Source organism: Glandiceps talaboti, chromosome 4, assembly GCF_964340395.1.
Source record: "Glandiceps talaboti chromosome 4, keGlaTala1.1, whole genome shotgun sequence".
NCBI classification, from domain to species: Eukaryota; Metazoa; Hemichordata; class Enteropneusta; family Spengelidae; genus Glandiceps; species Glandiceps talaboti.
The window spans coordinates 23,738,792-23,759,284 of record NC_135552.1 but is presented as its reverse complement, the minus strand read 5'-3'; the positions used below and the strand labels follow the sequence as shown (position 1 = coordinate 23,759,284).

At 36.1% G+C, this 20,493-nt stretch overlaps 2 protein-coding genes across 2 annotated transcripts; both read right to left on the bottom strand.

Moving 5' to 3' along the window:
• Positions 1 to 464: 464 nt before the first annotated feature.
• Positions 465 to 3,513, bottom strand: LOC144434362 (putative defense protein 3). The gene is made up of 4 exons (XM_078122812.1): positions 3,414 to 3,513; positions 2,467 to 2,695; positions 1,068 to 1,180; positions 465 to 547 (listed from the first exon to the last, which is right to left on the bottom strand). Exons 1-4 carry the CDS (start codon positions 3,511 to 3,513, stop codon positions 465 to 467), a joined length of 525 nt encoding a protein of 174 aa, XP_077978938.1.
• A 3,834-nt stretch (positions 3,514 to 7,347) lies between these two features.
• LOC144434361 (putative defense protein 3) lies at positions 7,348 to 8,789 on the bottom strand. The gene is made up of 4 exons (XM_078122811.1): positions 8,690 to 8,789; positions 8,171 to 8,399; positions 7,695 to 7,804; positions 7,348 to 7,400 (listed from the first exon to the last, which is right to left on the bottom strand). The coding sequence occupies exons 1-4, from the start codon at positions 8,787 to 8,789 to the stop codon at positions 7,348 to 7,350; spliced, it is 492 nt and encodes a 163-aa protein (XP_077978937.1).
• Positions 8,790 to 20,493: the final 11,704 nt, after the last annotated feature.

Genomic DNA, 20,493 nt, shown 5'->3' with positions numbered 1-20,493 from the left:
ACTGAGAAAAAAAATTACCAAAATTGTTCATCTGATGATTTATACGGGTTATTACGAACAAGCAGTTTAAAGAGAAAATACAATGTATTACAAAACATATGAAATGATTAACCCTGTTTACATAGAGTATAATAAGAAAAAAATGTAGTTGTTCAAACTTCAAATTGGTATACATATCCTCTCCTCGGTGACTCAAGGTCCTCGGTCAATGCTAGCAAGGTTCCAGTCAATATTCAAGATTCTTAACAGTTTGTCTGCGTCGATCTAATAATCATTATTACGATGTGAAAAAAATCACATTTTGTTTTAGTATTTAAAACATTCATGTCAAGACACAGTCCTTTTTTATCCGGTGAATGTTTGTTCGAGGTATCACGCTACCAGATCAGCACGACATTCTTTCATTTGATACATTCTTCATATTTCTGCCAACCTCTATCAATTGATATAATTATATCTCTACACTAGTATTTCATCCAGTAATAGAAGAAAGCAGTAATAGACAACAATAGAGCAGCAGCGTTGATGGATAGAAATTTACCAGCATCTATAGAAGACAATATATGATGGGATAAGAAACATCGTTAGTGGGCAGATTATAGGGAGGCAATCAATCAATCAATCAATCAATCAATCAATCAATCAATCAATCAATCAATCAATCAGTCAGTCAGTCAGTCAGTCAGTCAGTCAGTCAGTCAGTCAATCAATCAATCAATCAACAAATCCAATGTCAACAGATATCTAAAAAATGCAGACAGACATAGATACACACACATACGCACGTACATACATACATACATACATACATACATACATACATACATACATACATACATACATACAGACATACACATGCCTTTGTCTTTAGTGTTTAACAAAGCAAATGGTACTGTGACTTAGTACATAAAATATTCAAGTCCTATTTTCTATATTCATCATCGTCATGATCATCCCCACATGTTCATTTTTAACATATATATATACTATATATTTCTTAATTGCATGACGTCACTGTGGACAGTGACCTTTGACACATGTGGCAATAACAGTTGTCAAACACTTACCGCCTTTAACGTCACATTCTTCACAAGTACAGCAAACACTCTCTCCAGAACCAGTGATAACTCCTGACTTTAATTTGATCCAGAATGTGTCAAAGGATTCGAGTACAGTAGCCCTAGATTGATTAAAATATTATTCTTTTATAAGTAAAAGAACTCAATCATTACTGTTTATCATTTACATGGAATTTATACACTTGAATTAGTCCTGCATACCTAATGAATGTTATCCATCTGACAGAGATCATGAAATTAAAAATAAGAAAGTGTCAAGGGGTTATTTAATTTATTGTTAAAAATAACATGATTGTTAAATTTCTTGCGCAAACAATAAGATAACGGATAAAAATTGTGTCTCGAGGGAATAATTACAAACGAAGAGAGTTACCATCGACATTGGGAATATATAAATGTATTACACATAGTAATAGAAATGATAACTTTGTTGAAATATTGCCCTCTCAGAGCTCGCGGTATCGACTTAACACACCAACAAGTAAGTAGCTAAGTAAATAGCAAAGAAGGCGTACACACAATTACTGACAGACAAAGTCAGAGAGAAAAGAAAGACAGATATCGTGTATATGACCATGCCAAGGTCAACCATGCCAAGGTCAACCCTATGCATCATAGAAGAGTATAACAAATATATTGAGGTAGCTCAAAACTTTGCTAACTTCATCGAAAGCAGTTATGAATGTATATAGCAAGATCAGAAATGCCTAATGATATTAATGTCTTTACAACTCATAAGGTGACATATTTTTCTCTGTCTGGTAGTGTATTAAGGGAGCTATTTAGATGATCTAGAAGTCTCTCTGTAGTTCAAAATTTACCCCCAGTTATAGGTAGAAAATGTATTTCATCTGCCATTTTAATGTCGCACACAGGACAAATATTTACATTTAAAGTTGTATTATATCATCCTGTTATATTAGGGACTGCGAATGCCCACGCAAACTTAGTCAAATATTCCGTCACAACTAATATATGCGATAATTATAATTAGACATTGTACATGTTAATTAGTGGTCGATTGTGTTCGAGTCACAAGTAGTAGAGCAACGGGTTGAAATCGCGATCGCATATTGGGGGTGCTGATTTTTGGATCCGAATTTGATTTGATATTATGTGTACAGTTGTATAAATACATTTACCCACAAGATATCCAATACTATTCAGAGTGTGCATTATCATGATTATAAGACATTATACATGTATCTAACAAAACAGTTTTTAAAAAAGCGTTCCAGCTGCATCTAATGTAACTTTAGCGGCATAAGGAACTTTTGGAAATTTCGGGTAAATTTTTACTCGTTACAGTAATGAGGGAGTCTATAAGCTTATTGATGGGTAAAAATATATTGAGCCGTATATACAAAATAAAATAAGATGTACTCACACGAATTCAATATCGCCCACAGATTCAGCTGGAGCAACCCATTTGTACACGTTTGGTTCTTTGTCCGTCACACTGTCAGTGTGTGTCATGCTGTCATCATTTTCATCGCAGTCTATTGTTTTAGTAGCGGTTGGTGCTTCGATCCATGTACCTACCGGCGTGTCACATCCACATGCTATACTGCGTGCTTGGAGCAGAAACCCGACGTAGGAACTCCCCGTTATAGAAACTAAAAACAAAACAAACAAAAAAGCAAGTAGGTGACAGTGGAAATGCCGATTTATTGGGTCAGCTTTAATTTTGGATGTTGTTGAAGATATTTTATCCCGGCACATGTAAATCCTAACGTATAAGAGGAATAATCTATAAGTCATATTGTGATGATCAGATCAACCATTTTTTGAAGAAAAGAAAGCTTCCTATAAAACTGGTATATAATAATGAACAAAAATATAAGGGTTTACAGAGTGAGTTAAAACCGCCGCAGCTGGTGTAACTTTTGTTACATTTTTAGTATGTTTGTCTGTATGTATGATGTATGTGCTATTGTTCTATTTCCTAAGTTATAGCATCACCCTCCACCATAAGGTTTTTTAAAACTGACACAATAGTTATTGTGTAAAGATGGTTTAAGTGCCAAACGACAAAACTTACAACGTGATCCTGTAGGAATATGTTATCTTAAATGTCATTTTGACTATAATGCATGTAGTCCCTGGGGTGAAACGTTGGCAGCTTGTTAACGAGAACAGGTATATTTTTAAGAATTAAAACGTCAGTAGCCTGATAACTTTCGTATTTTCGATCAGAAAACTCGAGATTAAATCTAACTTGGCTTTCAAGTTTGGAATGGAAATAGATACTAAATTATATGCAAATATTTTCGTCATGACATATTCCGTTACAAGGGTACCTTGTCTCCAATTCTAACTTCCTGAAGTACCTACCGGTTATTTCTGTGTCTGATCCATATGTAGTTGCGTTTGTCTCTACATCAAATACCGGGGTACCAGTTTGACCCTGCCGATCTCCATGGTGTGGAATCATCTTGGAGCAGGAAAGGGTTGGAGCCCCACTTGACCTGGAAGAGACTTGCTTGAAAGCAAGCACGGTCAGACATAAAACTAGAAATGGTTGCATGTTTCCAATTCCTGCCAAGACGATTTTTGTACGACAACTGACCAGTATCAGTGATACAAACTTGTTAATATAAAATGTTGACGGGCTAACAAAGTGATAAATAACCGTGTCAGTGACGTATCCTTCTCGATCGACTGAAACTTTATAAAGTTAATGATTACTAATAATATGGTGGGTTAATATTCGAAAGGTTGAGATAGTTGGTAAAAGTCTACAGATATTTTAACGGATACAAACTTGTTAGATTTCATAATTTCAATCAGCAATTAATCGGGTGTAAAAGTATACAGGTTATTTCAATTGTAATAAACATATTTAACTAGAATTCAAACTGTAACTAGCGTTAATGTGAGGGATTGGCGATATTCATCCCTCTAGTACCTATAACTTCTACAATAGTTTCAACCTTGGTTCTCGTTGTCACCTATATTGATTGACCTTATTTGACCTCGATGTTTGAATCAGACTTGCTATATTGTTCTAGATTGATCTATTAATAGCAAATGATAATCTAGTCTAGAATCTAAGCTTTTCGACTTTAATGATTCCATTCTACGGAGGAGAGGAAAGGGGTGTAAGTCGACACTCATAGATTAAAGGCTAATGATAATATGGTGATAATGATAATGATGATGATAATGGTGATAATGATAATAATGGTGATCATGATAATAATGATAATGATGATAATAATGGTGATAATGATGATAATGATGGTAATAATGATAATAATGACGATGATAATCAGTTAATCAATTTAAGTGTATTAATGTGATTTGCCATCATGTTGTGTCGTACTTTTTAAATTTCTATGAAAGAAATAATATGGCTCAGAAAACGCCTGTTCAAAATACAAATATTTATTTGCTTTTTATTTAGTAAACCAAAAGTCATTGAAGCTCCGGTCCGTCCTGATGGTTCATTGCTAGGTGTCCTACATGGACAGATTTTGGTTATCAGAGAAACACTTGTGCAAAATGTAAATATTTAGCTTTGTTTTTATGAAAAAGAATATTACAATAGACAGATAATTTATCTATGATATTGAAGTGATAAGTCATGAAGTGTGTATTTTAGAGTAACCCGAGGCCAGACATATAGCCTTGACTCTTTATCGCACAACGCTTGTATTGTAGCGTGAATGATAACGTGTTTTAGATCATAGACCCTCCACCCACTATGTTTAGATATGTAAACATCATTGGTTCAAACTGCGACCACCTGATTATGCATATGAGAACTTTATCCTAATTCTGAGCGTGTAGTATTCGGGTACCTCTTATGATAGACCAAACTCAACCGGAGTTTTGAGGAGGCTGTACAATGACATTAACTCTCGTGCTTTATCAGACATAAACTTGGCAAAAATATGTGACTCTTTCCGAGACACACACATTCATACAATATCTATGTTGTGTGTGGAATTGTTGCTGTGTCATGTACTGACCTTGTTTACCTTGTAATGACCCAATTCATATACACAATCATTTCAGATATGTGTTTGGTATTTGTGAAACAATTGACACCGACAAAATATAACTTGGTAGAAGATTATTTTTAGAGTTTCTTCCTAACACGAACTCGCCCCATAACATTGTACACATACGAATCCAACAAAACATTGACGTATCTGAGGTGTTTCATCTGCTAAAGGGTGAAAACGACACAGACATGACCAATTTGTTAGTTGTAACATATACTTGGACTTAGGACAGCTTTCACCCACCCACCCACACTCACGCACGCACGCACGCACGAACCTGCATATTGGGGCGGAACCTTTACAAGGGTAGAAGGCTTTCATCTCCGTTACGCAGATGGTTACGTTGTTCACTTGTCAAATAGTAGACCGTGTTCATGATAAAAAATGTACGAAATGTAAATTTGAAGCTTGTCCCTTTCCTTTCTCAAAATTAATCGCTCGATTGTAAAATAGAACCCACAAGATTTCTATGCTTTTCATAACGGACAGAATGGCAGAATGTATGTATGTATGTATGTATGTATGTATGTATGTATGTATGTATGTATGTATGTATGTATGTATGTATGTATGTATGTATGTATGTATGTATGTATGTATGTATGTATGTATGTATGTATGTATGTATGTATGTATGTATGTATGTATGTATGCATGCATGCATGCATGTATGTATGTACTAGTATGTATGTATGTATATATGTATGTATGTATGTATGTATGTATGTATGTATGTATGTATGTATGGTATGTATGTATGTACGCACGCACGCACGCACGCACGTACGTACGTACGTACGTACGTGTGTGTGTGTTTGTATGTATGTATGTATGTATGTATGTATGTATGTATGTATGTATGTATGTATGTATGTATGTATGTATGTATGTATGTATGTATGTATGTATGAAGGCGTCTTTTTGGAGAGAACAATGAAGGCGTCTTTTTGGAGAAAACAGGGTTTAATGTAAAACTAGCAGAGCACAATATATATACATGTGTATAAAGGTATTGTTATGAGCAGTTGTAACATGATGTCTATCTTTTGAGATTAACCCCTTACTGGGTTAGAAGTGATTCGTTGTTCATTTTCCTAACGATACATTATGTACACGTGATAAACAAATTGCCATTGGTCAAAGAATGATGATATGCAAATGCGAACCATATCCCAATTCTGTACAATTGCCTGACTACGATCACTAACCATTCCTTTCATTAAAAAAAAGACGCCACGACAGTGGTATGGGGTAACCCACAAGAAGAGGAGAGACGGTCGTAGATGTGTCCATAGGTTGACTGAATTGATGATTGGCAGTGGACAATTGCAAACCAATGTGTAAAACCTACAACCGTGACAAGGATAGCATCCTCTATCTACAACATTGAACGACAGGTAGGTATGCAGTATGATACCCGAACAAAGTCTGGCCTAGAGACTGTGAATCACACATCAGTGAAGATGTCGACCTGTCAGTAGTTTGGATGACAGTAACGTACATGTTACATTTATTAGCTTAGAATAATACTCTCTAATGATAACTCTATTGGACAATTGTTGCCACTTCATACAATCCAGTACAGATTTGTTGATAATAACTTGCCAATTGGCACACCAACAAATTTTTGCTTTATACCTCAACCTAGACAACCCAATTTAGCAGTTTATTCAAACAAGTCACAAACAAACAAACAAACAAACAAACAAACAAACAAACAAACAAACAAACAAACAAACAAACAAACAAACAAACAATAAAGTCAAACGGTAATTTAATAATATGTCCAGTTCAGAATGTTCCTGGACCAAAATGTTTGATCATTCCAGTTTCCTTTTTTGGGGCTATTAATCGAACGGTATCAGTTCTATGATATATAAAACATAATTTCTAGAGGTTGCTTGCCAAGTCAATGTCCTGCTTCCGTGCATAGAACTAACTGTCCATTTAGTTTTTTAAACAGAAGTAGACGAATATGGACAAAGAGAGTAAAAATGCCACTGCATTGATTGTCAGGAAATTACCAGCGTCTACAGGTAAGAAAACACAGTGTGTATAACAATTAGTGGTAGGTGTAATCAGGGAAGTCAAAGGTTAAATGTCATACAAAAGTCAAAACACTGAAACGGAAAATGGTTAAAAAAGAATGAGAGAATTAGAATTGTCAATCCACAAGAATACATTGACACACCACAGACATGTGGAACAAAACAATATTCTACAATGAAACTAAGTTAATGGTGGACTATATGAGCCATTCAGAAGCACGCATTCTGTTGACTCAGCATCTTGGACAGTGCCGTAAAGAGGCCTGTAATTTTACAGAGTTGTGGTTCAAATTCATTTGTCAATGAACTTTGCATACTATACCAATATGCTACACAGGCTTGGGACCCGGGACATTGTTGTGTATTTTATCTATTGTTTCATTGTTATCTTACGACCACACCTGAGCCTGTGCGATACGCAATGTTGGGGGCGCCCTCACACTACTGAACTAAATCGTGTATGATAATTTGCATGACTCGGTTGGCAACATTGATCTCTGCTATATATGGTCTTGATATTGTTATCAGTTGGAGAACAGTGTTGGAGCACTACTTACCGCCTTTGGCACTTTGTATACAAGCACAACAAACACTCTCTCCAGAACCAGTGATAACTTCTGACTTCTGTGTGATCCAGAACGTGTCAAAGATTTCAAGTATAGTTACCCTGCATTAAACGAATAACAAGGAAAGATTGCAGTGTCCATTCGTTAAACTTTCCATCGACGAACTGTCATAACTGTGTCTAAAACTGTGCTCAGTGACACTTTACAAAATTCAAGCAAGTCGTTTTCTCAACAGATGCTAAACCTAATATTTTGAGAATGCTTGTACAAAAGAATATTTCCTATATGTGTATCTAGACCCCGGATCTAGACCCTTACAAAGGAGGGCAAAATAATGTATATATCCTGACATTTCAATGAAGGTATTGTAGATAAAGTTTTCGACGGTTTTACGTGTAAACGCTCTATGCAAGTGGTACTATGACAAATCATAGACGGTGTTGTCTAATGTGGTAATAGTTACTCACACAAATTCAACGTCACCCACTGGTTCATTGGGTGCTCTCCATTTGTACTCATATGCTTCTTTATTAAGAGTCGGTTCGTTATGAGTCATGCTGTCCTCGGCTTCACTACAACTCATTGTTTTAGTATTGGCTGGTGATTCGATCCATGTACCAACTGGCTTGTCACATCCACATCCTACACTGCGTGCTTGGAGTAGGAAACCAGTGTATGGGGCTCCCTTTATTGCGACTGAAAAGAAGATGAAACTTTTGTAAGATTTATCGAGATTAAATATCAATAATAATAAATGTAAAAAATGGTTGCACTGAATGAACTATACACAATAATGGCGAAGTCGGTGTTTCTACGGCTTACGTGCAAAAAGATACAAGATAACAGTTTATTCACATGTTATACATAAGTTACTAACACTTTAGACTTTTGATTTGTGCGATTTTTTGGCAATGATCACCTCACCAGCACAAGTAATTGCGACATTTGTTCGGTTTACTCCTGATCAAAGTGCAATGTATACTTACCAGTGATTTCTGTGTTTGACCCATATGAAGTGGCATCTACCTGTACATTAAATTTCGGATCACCAGTCTGGCCTTGCCTGTCTCCATGATGTGGGATCATTTCGTAGCAGGCCTGTGGCGGGGCACCATTTCCTCTGCAAGAGACTTGCTTGAAGGCAAGCAAAGTCAGTGTAAGAATTGGCAGTAGTTTGCACATCATTTCAAATACTGCAGTCGAAATGTTCATGAAGAATACAGGTACGCGTATATCACGGTCGACTAAACAAACATACTATATTATTTTAAGCGTCGAATTTAAATCTAAGGTTCATCAGAGGTTGGCTATCAACTAACACTTTAACTATAAAAAAATTATTGACATTTATCACTTTAGTTGACTACGTCAATTATTTTATTTCTATAATCAAAATCTACTTTAGCTAAGAAAAACATCAAATTCATTCACAAATCAATATTCACGAAACAATTAGAATAATCAAATTAGCTGCCCTCCTCGTCAGCTCATCGGTTTACCCTGATGTCTTTGGAATCTATCACTGACTAGAGAAGAGTAAGTATCCTTGACCCCCACTGATAAGGCAAAAATAAAATAAAATGTTTGTTTCCGATAACAAGACTTCAGAATATAGGGTAGGTAGGTCGGGATTTATTTGATTTCTTTCATTTGTTTTTGAAAAATTGCTTCAACCCAAAGACAAGATACTTCTCGGTCACAATACTTAGTGATAGTTTGATGAGGTGTAATACAAGAAATGAAGACAATTGTATGTGAAGTAGATAAACATACCGTTTACACTTTATTGTATAAATTTAACTTTAGATCACCAGCTACATTGTTAAAAGCCTTGAATTCTCTGGAATGGTATGTTAAACAAGAATTGACCAAAGAAACTTTGGCATGAAAATTTGCACAGAAATAGCAGTAAATTGCCACCAGTTTACCCTTTTTTGAATTTAAAAAATGTTTAGGGTCGGGGGCTTAAACGAGGGTCGGTCGGGTTATTGGAAGCACATTTTTTTTATTTGGCCTAACGTCGACGCGTCAAACTCGTGCCACTGTTCTAAAGTATACTAGATACAACACACCATTATCAATGTAGATGCTTATCACGGATGTCAATGTACTATTGTCACGGACCAATATTTGAATATTTAGTATTTCGGCAATTTCGCCCTCGTCTCAAAATATATTAACTTAAATTCTGAAATTGAGCTACTTCTAGACAAAAAGGTTTAACCCTGGCTCTTATCGGTCGAATGACGAGAGAACTAGGCATTGACATTTTGCGATCAGTTGAGTGTGAAAATAATCTCATTGTTTTGTCACAGAAAGGATTAATGAGAACACGTGATCCTAGCATACGTGATGTCAGTATTCCGCTGACGATATCACTTTAAATTAATTATTACCGGTGACGTCATCATTTACCATACATTTATGTCTGTTAAGCTATTCCTCAGTGCTCGTGTGACCCGATACGAGAGTAACTTTGAATGTAGTGTGAAATTTGCCGAACATTCACTACAGCGTATAGTGTGAAGTTGACCAAGTGTGACACTGTTCACATTGATATGTTTGGATATTTCGTTAACGATATGGTGATCTAATGCCCATGCGAAGGGGTACTCCCATCGAAAGGTATACGGGTATGTGCTGCCTAAGTGGGTCTCTTTTCACAAAAAAATCCCTAAACATGGGTCGACTTTTCATGTGAATGGGTTCGATAACATGGAGGATACGTCTTCATACTTAAGATTAAGGTAATTGAGTGGACGACCGTTACTGGAAACCCCGTTTGTTTTTGAATTATACATGCCATGGTAGATGTTTTGAATTTGGGCCGAACATCCCCATGTAAAATTAGGGGAGTTCCCCCCTGGAGCTAATGATGTAATGTTAGGCCCAATAGTATGGATAAGTAAACCCTGGTGAATTTTTACTTGGGTATTTGTTTGAGGTATATTCACTCTTTTATGTCTTTGTGTGTTGCATGACTAAATATAGAAAAGTTGAAGATTATATTCATCGAAGCTTGATTTAAAAGAAAAATGTGAACAGTTACATGTCTTACCCGAGAGTGTTGCATTTGTAAATAAGAGATGTATTATCGCAAACTAGTAAAACAGTTCAAAAATACTAATTAAATGAATAACTGATGCTAATAAAACTGTTAAATTCATCCACAAAACTTATGAACAAATGACAAAACGGCAAATGCGTAATTTGTCTGTCTGTCTGTCTGTCTGCCTGTCAGTCTGTCTGTCTATCTGTCTGTCTGTCCTTGCATACACACAAACACACACACGCACGCACGCACATACATACATACATACATACATACATACATACATACAAACACACATGTATGCACCCACACAGACATGCGCACACGCACACACACGCACACACACACACACACACACACACACACACAGACCCACTCTCTTATCGATTGATATAAAATGTGTTTGATGAAAGCCAATAAACATTTTAAATTGTGTAAACTTTTATGAGATATTCAATAATTATTTGAAATGTCAAAGTTTCTAATAATTTAAAGAGTAGTTTTCACAAAGAAAACTTGGTTTAACATATTTACATATTACTATTTTTTGCATTTGGTGAAAAATGTACAAGCTATTTTATTCTATCGCATAAAAGTGCATAATTTCGATGCAAGTCACTGTCAACTTTATAATTTTCTCCATCTTTCACTTGAAATATTATGTACAGAAACAGGTAGAATTACACGGTAATGTGTCGACAGAAAACTAATCACGACATCACATGAAATAATCAATACATGTGCTTTTAGTAGATACTTATTTCATCTCTGAAGCCCACCATCCCATTTAAGTGGTTAAAACAACTCAAAGTAAAACTACATCGACTCAAGTAATACAGCAACGTGAAGTATCACGATTGGACCGCGAATGGATGAACATCGCTCTCCTCTACCACTTGCTTGTCATTTACACTACGAACGGCTACATTCAATTTTCCATGTACTTCATCCCTAAGAGTTTCATTCTCTGTTGTATACATCATTTCAGTCTTCTTCAGTATGTCTGACAAAAACGACAAGTCTACCTGAAAAGGAGAACAGTGATTCTGAATCAGTATTAATTTTAATCTGGTGAGAAGAACTGACAAAATGTTGAATTACATAACCATGATGTCTTTCACTTTTCATTCAGTTAATGTTAACAATCTAACATGAAGTAGTATCGAAATTTCTGAGAAATCAGTTTGTCATGAATCATAGAGTCGAAAGTTCAAGGTCAAAGGGAAAGTAGATTTGAGAGATGTAATGTATCAAAATGTCTAAATATGAAACCTGGATTACTGAAACCTGTGATAGACATGAACACACTGTGTATACAACCTTGCTATACTAGTATTTACTGACAACAAATATTACATGAGAAAGTGGTTTTACCCTAAAGAATCCACTGAAGGGCGAATCTAGATCAGCCACCACGTAACACAGTAGTGAAATTGAGAAAACAGTCACTATACACATTGTAAGCTCCATTCGGTACGACTCGGCCTTTATCGTAGAAAACAGAAAATGAAGAGTTAGCCGTGAGAGTGGACAATAACAGACACACAGAATAGCGTAATGTGTTGAGAAGATTGTGGGTGTATTTGCCGAAATTTTATGTTTAAAGGTCCATTTTGGGGCGTGAAAAATGGAGCTGTAGGAACATAACAAAAGAATGATTTCATGCAATCCTTATTAAGATAATACTACGGTGATGTCCGGGGATTGAAACATGACCCTTTAAGTACTAGTGGTTTATATAATAGTAAAATACGTGGTTGATGTTATATATAATGGCGGCATCATTTACAATAAAGATATTAAGAGAACTCTAATGCTTATGATGTAAACTGTAATCTAGAGAGTGTGTTTCAAATAAATGAATAAATCAAATACGATAATGTGATATGTATATCGTAAGTAGCAGCGCTCAGCAAATTTAACCACGGCAATGTATATAGACGTTTGCTGACCCAGTACCTTGATTAGTAGTACGCCAAAGAATGAAAAGAAGCTAAGCACTTCCAAGAAGATCCACTGAAATGGGTGAATATTGGCACTCATTGCTTCGTGTCTCTCTGACCTGGCCGTGTTCATCTTTAACAAGTGTTTCAGCATTTCCTTCTGTAAGATAAGATGTAAATGTAGGAATGTCACCTAAATATATGATATTTAACATTCAGTGTATGTCGTGTGTCAGATACACTCGTATTAATTTCAAATCGGAGCACAAGCATAGTCAGTAATCTCAAAACATGATTTAACTGCACCTTGTTAATATTGTGAGAGTTTCTACCATAGAAGTTGTAAATATCAAACTCTTTGAAGAGTATTGAAATGTGAGTGAAGGTCTTCTATAAAAGTAATCTATCTCTCAGTGCCTTATGCTCTCAATATTACATTTAGGAACTTTCTCTCGGTAACCTGTCCTTGTATGTGATTTAATGGACCTATAATGATTTCAATACTCACGGCCATCAGTTTATCTGCCTGGTTATTATAATGGCTGTTACGTATGATTGGCACAATCTGAAATACAAATGAAATTCCATTCATTAAATGCATTTGCCATACTCAGTTAAATTAAGCCAGTTGTGGCATATATGCTTTAATGACTGCAATATTGATTTGTTACTATTTCCTAGTCTCTTCAGTCATGTCACTTTCAATTTCAATTCTAATTAATACGCGTCATTAACCTAGAGTTGCTCAGTAATTAAATACGTCGAACTGAAGAATTGGAATCAACAGCGCATAACAATATACGAGAGCTTTATAAAACCTAAAAAGAAATACATGTATGTAGAATGCAATAATTGTGGTATTTTAAATCTATGCAACTTGATTCATTAAAAAGAGTCTTTGTAGTTTGTTCGTGAAAAATGACACCGCGTTGTAATTTGATTATTGTTGACAATTCGGGTGTACTTTCCTTTCAGCAATTAATGATTTCTTTCATCAAATACAAGCAAAAAATCCATAAGTAATAACGTGTGGCAGATAGTATTTGAAGGAAAAATCCCGCTGAAAATAATTGGAACTTGAGGAAGATAAAGTCGCTGAATATTTTACTAGTACATATACCAAATATAACATGGAACAGGACTTTGCAGACCCTTGACATGCCTGTGGTACAGGTCTGTGTCAGCAAAGACGGCACAGGGTGTAACAGGGCTGTATACGTAGTCACAAGCCTATCAAAGGTGTGGCTACATTACTGTATAGATTGCTGTAGGTGCACTGCCGTCACATTGATACATATGACAAAGGGTATGCCTTTTACTGCATGTGACAATACATGACTATGTACAGGACTGTATACATGGATGTGTACGCAGGTGTGTCACGTGTCTGATTTTATCATAATGTTACACGTGTGTACATACATGTACTTCAAACATTACTATAACCAGTTTGTAAGATATACTCTCAGAAATTACAGACCCGAATCGAATATGTCTCTGCCAACAGACCTGTTACTAGTACATGTCTGTCGATACAGCTATGAAATGTACAAACCCTGTAACAATAACAGCACTTGTTTCACACAACACATTAGCCCCATCTACACGGCACTAAAAATCCTACCTGAGGTAGGATTCAGGATAGTTTGAAGCCCGTGTAGACGCAAACGCGTCCTGAACCTGTCCTGAAACCGTCCTGACTTAGGACACCTTTGAGAGGTTTCCTGAAACCCTCCTGACTTCGTCCTATGTACTGTCAGGACGGAAGGTGCGACATCTCCGCTGTAACCTTCCTACGTGTAGACACAAATCTATCCTACCTCAGGTAGGACTTGGGACTGCCTCAGGTAGGACGACCTACGTGTAGATGGGGCTACTGTTATAAGATGTACATAGGACCTGTAACTGGCATGTCCTGTAGTCTGCCCGTGGTTTTCTAGCTAGTTTGTGTATGTATGTATATATATGTATGTATGTATGTATGTATGTATGTATGTATGTATGTATGTATGTATGTATGTATGTATGTATGTGTGTGTGTGTGTGTGTGTGTGTGTGTGTGTGTATGTATGTATGTATGTATGTATGTATGTATGTATGTATGTATGTATGTATGTATGTATGTATGTGTGTGTGCGCGCGTGCGTGTGTCTGTCTGTCTGCCTGTCTTTCTGTCTGCCCGTCCCTCTGTCTGTCTGTCTGTCTGTCTGTCTGTCTGTCTGTCTGTCCGTCCCTCTGTCTGTCTGTCTGTCTGTCAGTCAGTCAGTCAGTCAGTCAGTCAGCCAGCCAGCCAGCCAGCCAGCCAGCCAGCCAGCCAGCCAGCCAGCCAGCCAGCCTGTCTGTCTGTCTGTCTGTCTGTCTGTCTGTCTGTCTGTCGGTCGGTCGGTCGGTCGGTCGGTCGGTCGGTCGGTCGGTCGGTCGGTCTGTCTGTCTGTCTGTGCGTGCGCGCTCCTAAATGCGCGTTTGTTTGATATGAGTGTGTTTATGACAGTCTATTCTACGAATTACTGAATACATTTAGAAGTAATGTCTAGATGTTACGTGATACATATAGTTTCGATAGGGTATACGCTGAGTATAAATATTACCATACCTTCCAAAGAGGCCCCTTTTGTATGTTATATCCACTTTTCGCTGCTTGTTTCTGAATTTGTATCATTATGGAAATAATTTCATCTTTCACGGCTCGATAAATCTATAGATGGGACAAAACGTTACGTGGATAAATAGATATAACATCACACACTTACAATATTGGTTCATTTCTTTTCTAGAATAAAACATTAATGGCTTGTGTCCTTGAATACGTTATAACAACCTTCCTTTTTAGGTGTAATAGATTTGACGTCTGGACTTCCTAGATAAATCTGAATGCGCCAAGTTCAAGACGATGTATACATGTTCATCTATCAACACCGCCCATCATTTTGTTTTGATATTAGTAAAAACTCATCAATGACTGTTTGAAGGCAGGCGTCTATATAGTTTGAATTCTTACAATGTTATTTTTAACCATGAATTATATACTTCACTTTTCACAAGGCCACTGTAATGATTACTGTCAACGCGGTTCAATGCACCAGATTGAAATTCGTAATTCTTTATTGAGTTAATAAATTGTATTATCATAGGGTAACAAATCCAGCAACATTGTATTACTTGGATTAAAACTGACCTACCTTCACCCTATCGTTTTACTGTCAATATTCTACAGTGTATCAAACTCAAAGTCATAATTCTTTCTTGATTTAAAGAGGTACATGTGATAACTTGGCAGTTTTTGGGTTATTTATTAGAAGCTGCCTGTTTTATTTCCGATTTATGTTCACAACAAGAGCAACAATGTTCTGAGTTCTCATTTGGTATTTCCACAGATTATAATAACTTTCTTTGACGAGCAAAAATTTTACAGATTACAAGATCTAGAGTATTTCTAAAATCATAGACTGTGTACAATTAGAATACCAGAGTTATGGCAGATTTCAGTTAGATATTATTAAACACTTATTTCCTGGCTATGAGGACACTAGTAGACGTGTATTACCCCCAGAACTGTTATGTAAATAGTTGCTAAATAACAGTTTACTAGCTCCCAAAATAAGGCCAGACAATAAGAGTTTTATAACACATATATATCCTTCACATAGTCAAGGCAAATCCCCCGTTAATACTTAATAGTGCCCCAGGGAAAATAGAATGCGACTAGTGTTACTTTATGCAAATTGAGGTCACTATGGGTCAATAGACCATACCACGTGATGCGATCTAAGACAATCATTGAAGGCTATATGAAAGCGACGTGTTCTAAGAGTCTATGTTAGAGTGATTTGGAAAGACTTACGGTCAAGTATGACATTGGCAAAATAATTGAACTTAGAAGCCACATTTGGAATGTCGTGCGTGGACTTTACGTTGCCCACATCCTCATATATACAGCAAGCCATTGCGTACTACCATTTCTGACGACGCAATGGTGAATATAGTTATGAATGTGCGTAAAGTACACAATGTTTCCCATTCGCTTTAATATATGAATATGCATAGTTTACTAAGTGACAATTATATATATTTTTTTTACATAATAATTATTGCACACCAACATAGTCACTGTCTTCTCAGTTACAGACTGTACAACTTTAACACACGCTGCAAACATCATAACATACAAATCTATCAACTTTCTATTACATTTTACACAGGCTTACCTCTACCCTGTCATGTATATTCTGTACTGGTAAATGAGAAGCCAGGATAAGAATTTGGTCCAACAAGCTGACTTCCAGTGATACGTTGTTCAAAAGAGCTTTCTGTTTCTCAACAGCAGCTTGGAATGTAAAGCCAAATGTTACCCTATTTTATGCAAAGAAAATGATGAAATACCAATCATTATATGTGTCTTAACAGATAATATTCAGAGACACACCTACTCTATTAGATCAGTGAGTATTATCAGTATGCAATAGTAAATTATCTATAGATAAAGTGCTTTTAACCTAAATCAAGCCCAAGAATGTATCAAGGAAAGTACTTGTGAAGTTAAAAGTAAAGATAAGAATGTACATAAGAATAGTTTATCTATATTAAGATTATCCACAGATTCGATACAGAGATCAAAAACACCCGGATACAGAACCAGAGTTATGACCATACATAAAAATTTTAATAAAACGAACATAGAGCAAATTTACATAATCTCTCAAAGACGCGTATGTTGCGTAAAATTAATATTTAAGATGTACATTAAAACCCCTCAAAAATTTTTCAATATGGTGGGATTGATGATGATATTTCTAGCATTTAAGCAGTAATGTATTCCAAGGAGCGATGTATCTTCATCTCAACTGACTTTGGTTTGAATATTAGCTACCCTGTAGAGCTCTGACTATGTCTTCATTTTCAACATTTCAATTTAATTAGCGAGGACTGGCTGAATGAACTGAACAACATCGTCGTAAACCACATCCACTTTTATGATACCAACAAAGACACATCGTCAGGCGATATAGGTCGTGCAAAACAAGCGCAATGTAAATACACACCTACTATGGACATTCAATAAGCCTGTTACCTTGTATTATGAAAGTATCAAACTTACGCATAAACTAATCCAGCCGGGGCAAGGAAGCATGCTATATCCAAGATAAAACACGTCAAAACATGTACAGTTACCATTTATTATACATGTGAAAATGTTATCAACTACTGGGAGCTATTGTTGCACAGGAGTCCAAAAGTGGAATAGTTACATTTAAAGTAGAATAAGGAATGTGAAATCACCCAATTCAACACTAATTCATTGAAACAAAACATACCTATTTGGACATATTGTTGTAGATTTCGTACCTTTGTATCTTAGATAACAGTGTGTATTTATATAATATGAACTTTGAGTGCCCACTTCCTACTGTGTTAGGTATTTTATGGTAGATAGTTATAAAAAGAATTACAGAGTCCCTTTGCACTTTTAAAGCCTGTTTGTCTTCACATACCCTTACCGATGTAATAGCTTCGAGCTATCAAACGCATAAACACACAAACTATAACTGTGTTACATGTAGAAGGGGAACTGTCATTTTTCATCATAACGAAAACGACCGAAAGTGAACGACAGCGACCGAAATATAAAACAACTTAAAGTTTGATACAATCAATGTTACCGTGCTCAAATTAAAGGTCAAAGGTCGTGTAACATCAAATACAAAAAGTCCACATTTCACCCATATGGTATTTTAAGTAACTGGTATAAAGTTTTTATGAAAAATGAACTAATGTGACAGGTATTCCGAAGAAACTTATCAGTCAAACACTGAGTTGCATCATTTTGCAGTTTTCCAAAATGAAGTCCAAACCAGAGCTGACAGTAACTAAGCAACATGATGATCCCTCTGTACATCACACCTAGAATTCCTGATACAAATAACTTACCTATTGCTTCATTAATCGATGGCATGCCATCTGGATATTGAGATTTTGGCCAGAAATAAACAGTCAGAGGAATGTACATCTGAAGGAGCAGAGGGCAAAAAGCCAAAGACAGTACGGCTGGCAGTGAGATCTTTAACAATTCCAGTGGCTGGTTGAAGAAGCTATCCAGTGAGTTGATAACGGTGTGGTCTGAGTTCGTTAAAACTTGTATAATGTAAGACATAATTTCAATAAGTGACAATAGAAAAATTACTCTGTTGTTCATTAAGGCGATGGTGGTGAATTAAGCGCTTTGCGAAAAATCATATCTTTCCACCTTGGATAAAGTTTGAGCAGAGGATGTGTAAATGTGTTGAGTATGAAAAGAAGTTCCACTTTTGACTTAATTTACCCCCGGTGATCTCTCACCTGGGGGCTGTAGACAATCAAAAGTGGTACTGCGTCTTGTACTACCCCTGAACAGAGATGGGTAAATTAGACTTTTCGTGTAGGCTAGTTTTTACGAAAGATACTCTGTCTACTGGAGTTATTTGGTAAACTAGAGGCCACTTTCCTCCATTTCAGTTTAGTACCTTGATATGATGAGACCACGATAATCAAACACAAAGCTCACTGATCTTACCTCATCATCTATATAATGCCTATCCTCCTAATGTGTGTTTTGTGATTTTTCACTATTCTACATACCAGTGGTTTATACGTTGTTATTCCCTTTTCCTACCTTGTTTTCTCGTTCATCTGACTCAAAAATGTTTATACTAATCATGGATGTTTTGAAAGATGGCGAATGCGACAATCCCATTCACGTCCTTTCTATAGCCTTACAAATCTAATTCTATTTATATATGTGGTTTACAGACACCGTCACCAACTTTTAGTCAAGATACAAGACTTAGTTTACAATACACGTATTAAGATATTAAATCTGTTATCAAATACCGTTTCGCGTGTTTTACCACATGTACACTTCTAATTATGGCAAAATTGTAAAATTAATTATGCACTATTTCCCATATAGTCTGTAGGTGTGAATGACACTGGTGACCATGACAATAATATGCAAAACATATAGCATTAGCCTTGGGAACTCTAAGCCTTAAAATTTAAAAATAAGGTTATGATATCAGCTGTGTATTTCTGGTGTAAAGATTTGTTTGTTTTAAGCACTGTGTGTGTGTGTGTGTGTGTGTGTGTGTGTGTGTGTGTGTGTGTGTGTGCGCGCGCGCGCGCGTGTGTTCATTATGAACTGTTAATGTTCTCCAACAATTTTTCTGTAGAGAATATACGCGCAATCCAAGTCCGTAGTAGAAGGGTCGAAATGTCGCATTCATTTCTAATTCACCCTTCCAAAGTAACTATATTTTACAGTCAATCTTTCGATGGTCAGCATGTTTTAAGTTGAACGATACTAAGGATTTATTTAGTTTTCATTAAAAAAAAGAGATCGTGAATAAAACGTCAAGCAACGTTAAGCAATTAATACTACATATTAAGTAAACCGGGTTATATTGATGATATTGTGGAATGCCTGGCATTCAATTTTATGATTCATAATCGATATGATGCTGTAGTAGAAGTAATGCATTAACAAATGTCTTCGTCTCAGCTTTCAAAAGCTTTACCGAAGAACGTTATCGAATTGCGTTTGTAAACGAAATATGACGGTGATCGAATGTGAAATAAAACCATGCTTCTGGAAAGCGCAATGTTTCCATTTCATAAAATCCATCTTAATGGAAAGAGAAATGTTAGCTTTATTTACATACTGGTATTATATTTGATCGTTTTTTCAATGATAACATCGACAGTCATCTATCAACTAAAAGGAGTGGTACACACTGACTACCCTTCGAAGTTAAGTGATATTGAG

Bases quoted from the DNA above. Each gene is read 5' to 3' on its own strand.
- LOC144434362 (XM_078122812.1), bottom strand. From the start codon at position 3,513: ATGATTCCACACCATGGAGATCGGCAGGGTCAAACTGGTACCCCGGTA. The intron at 1,181-2,466 runs GTGAGTACATCT...TAATCAATCTAG, and splicing joins GTGGGCGATATTGAATTCGT to GGCTACTGTACTCGAATCCT. The intron at 548-1,067 runs GTAAGTGTTTGA...TGTCTTCTATAG, and splicing joins AGAATGTGACGTTAAAGGCG to ATGCTGGTAAATTTCTATCC.
- LOC144434361 (XM_078122811.1), bottom strand. From the start codon at position 8,789: ATGATCCCACATCATGGAGACAGGCAAGGCCAGACTGGTGATCCGAAA. The intron at 8,400-8,689 runs GTAAGTATACAT...TCTTCTTTTCAG, and splicing joins GTCAAACACAGAAATCACTG to TCGCAATAAAGGGAGCCCCA. The intron at 7,805-8,170 runs GTGAGTAACTAT...CGTTTAATGCAG, and splicing joins GTGGGTGACGTTGAATTTGT to GGTAACTATACTTGAAATCT.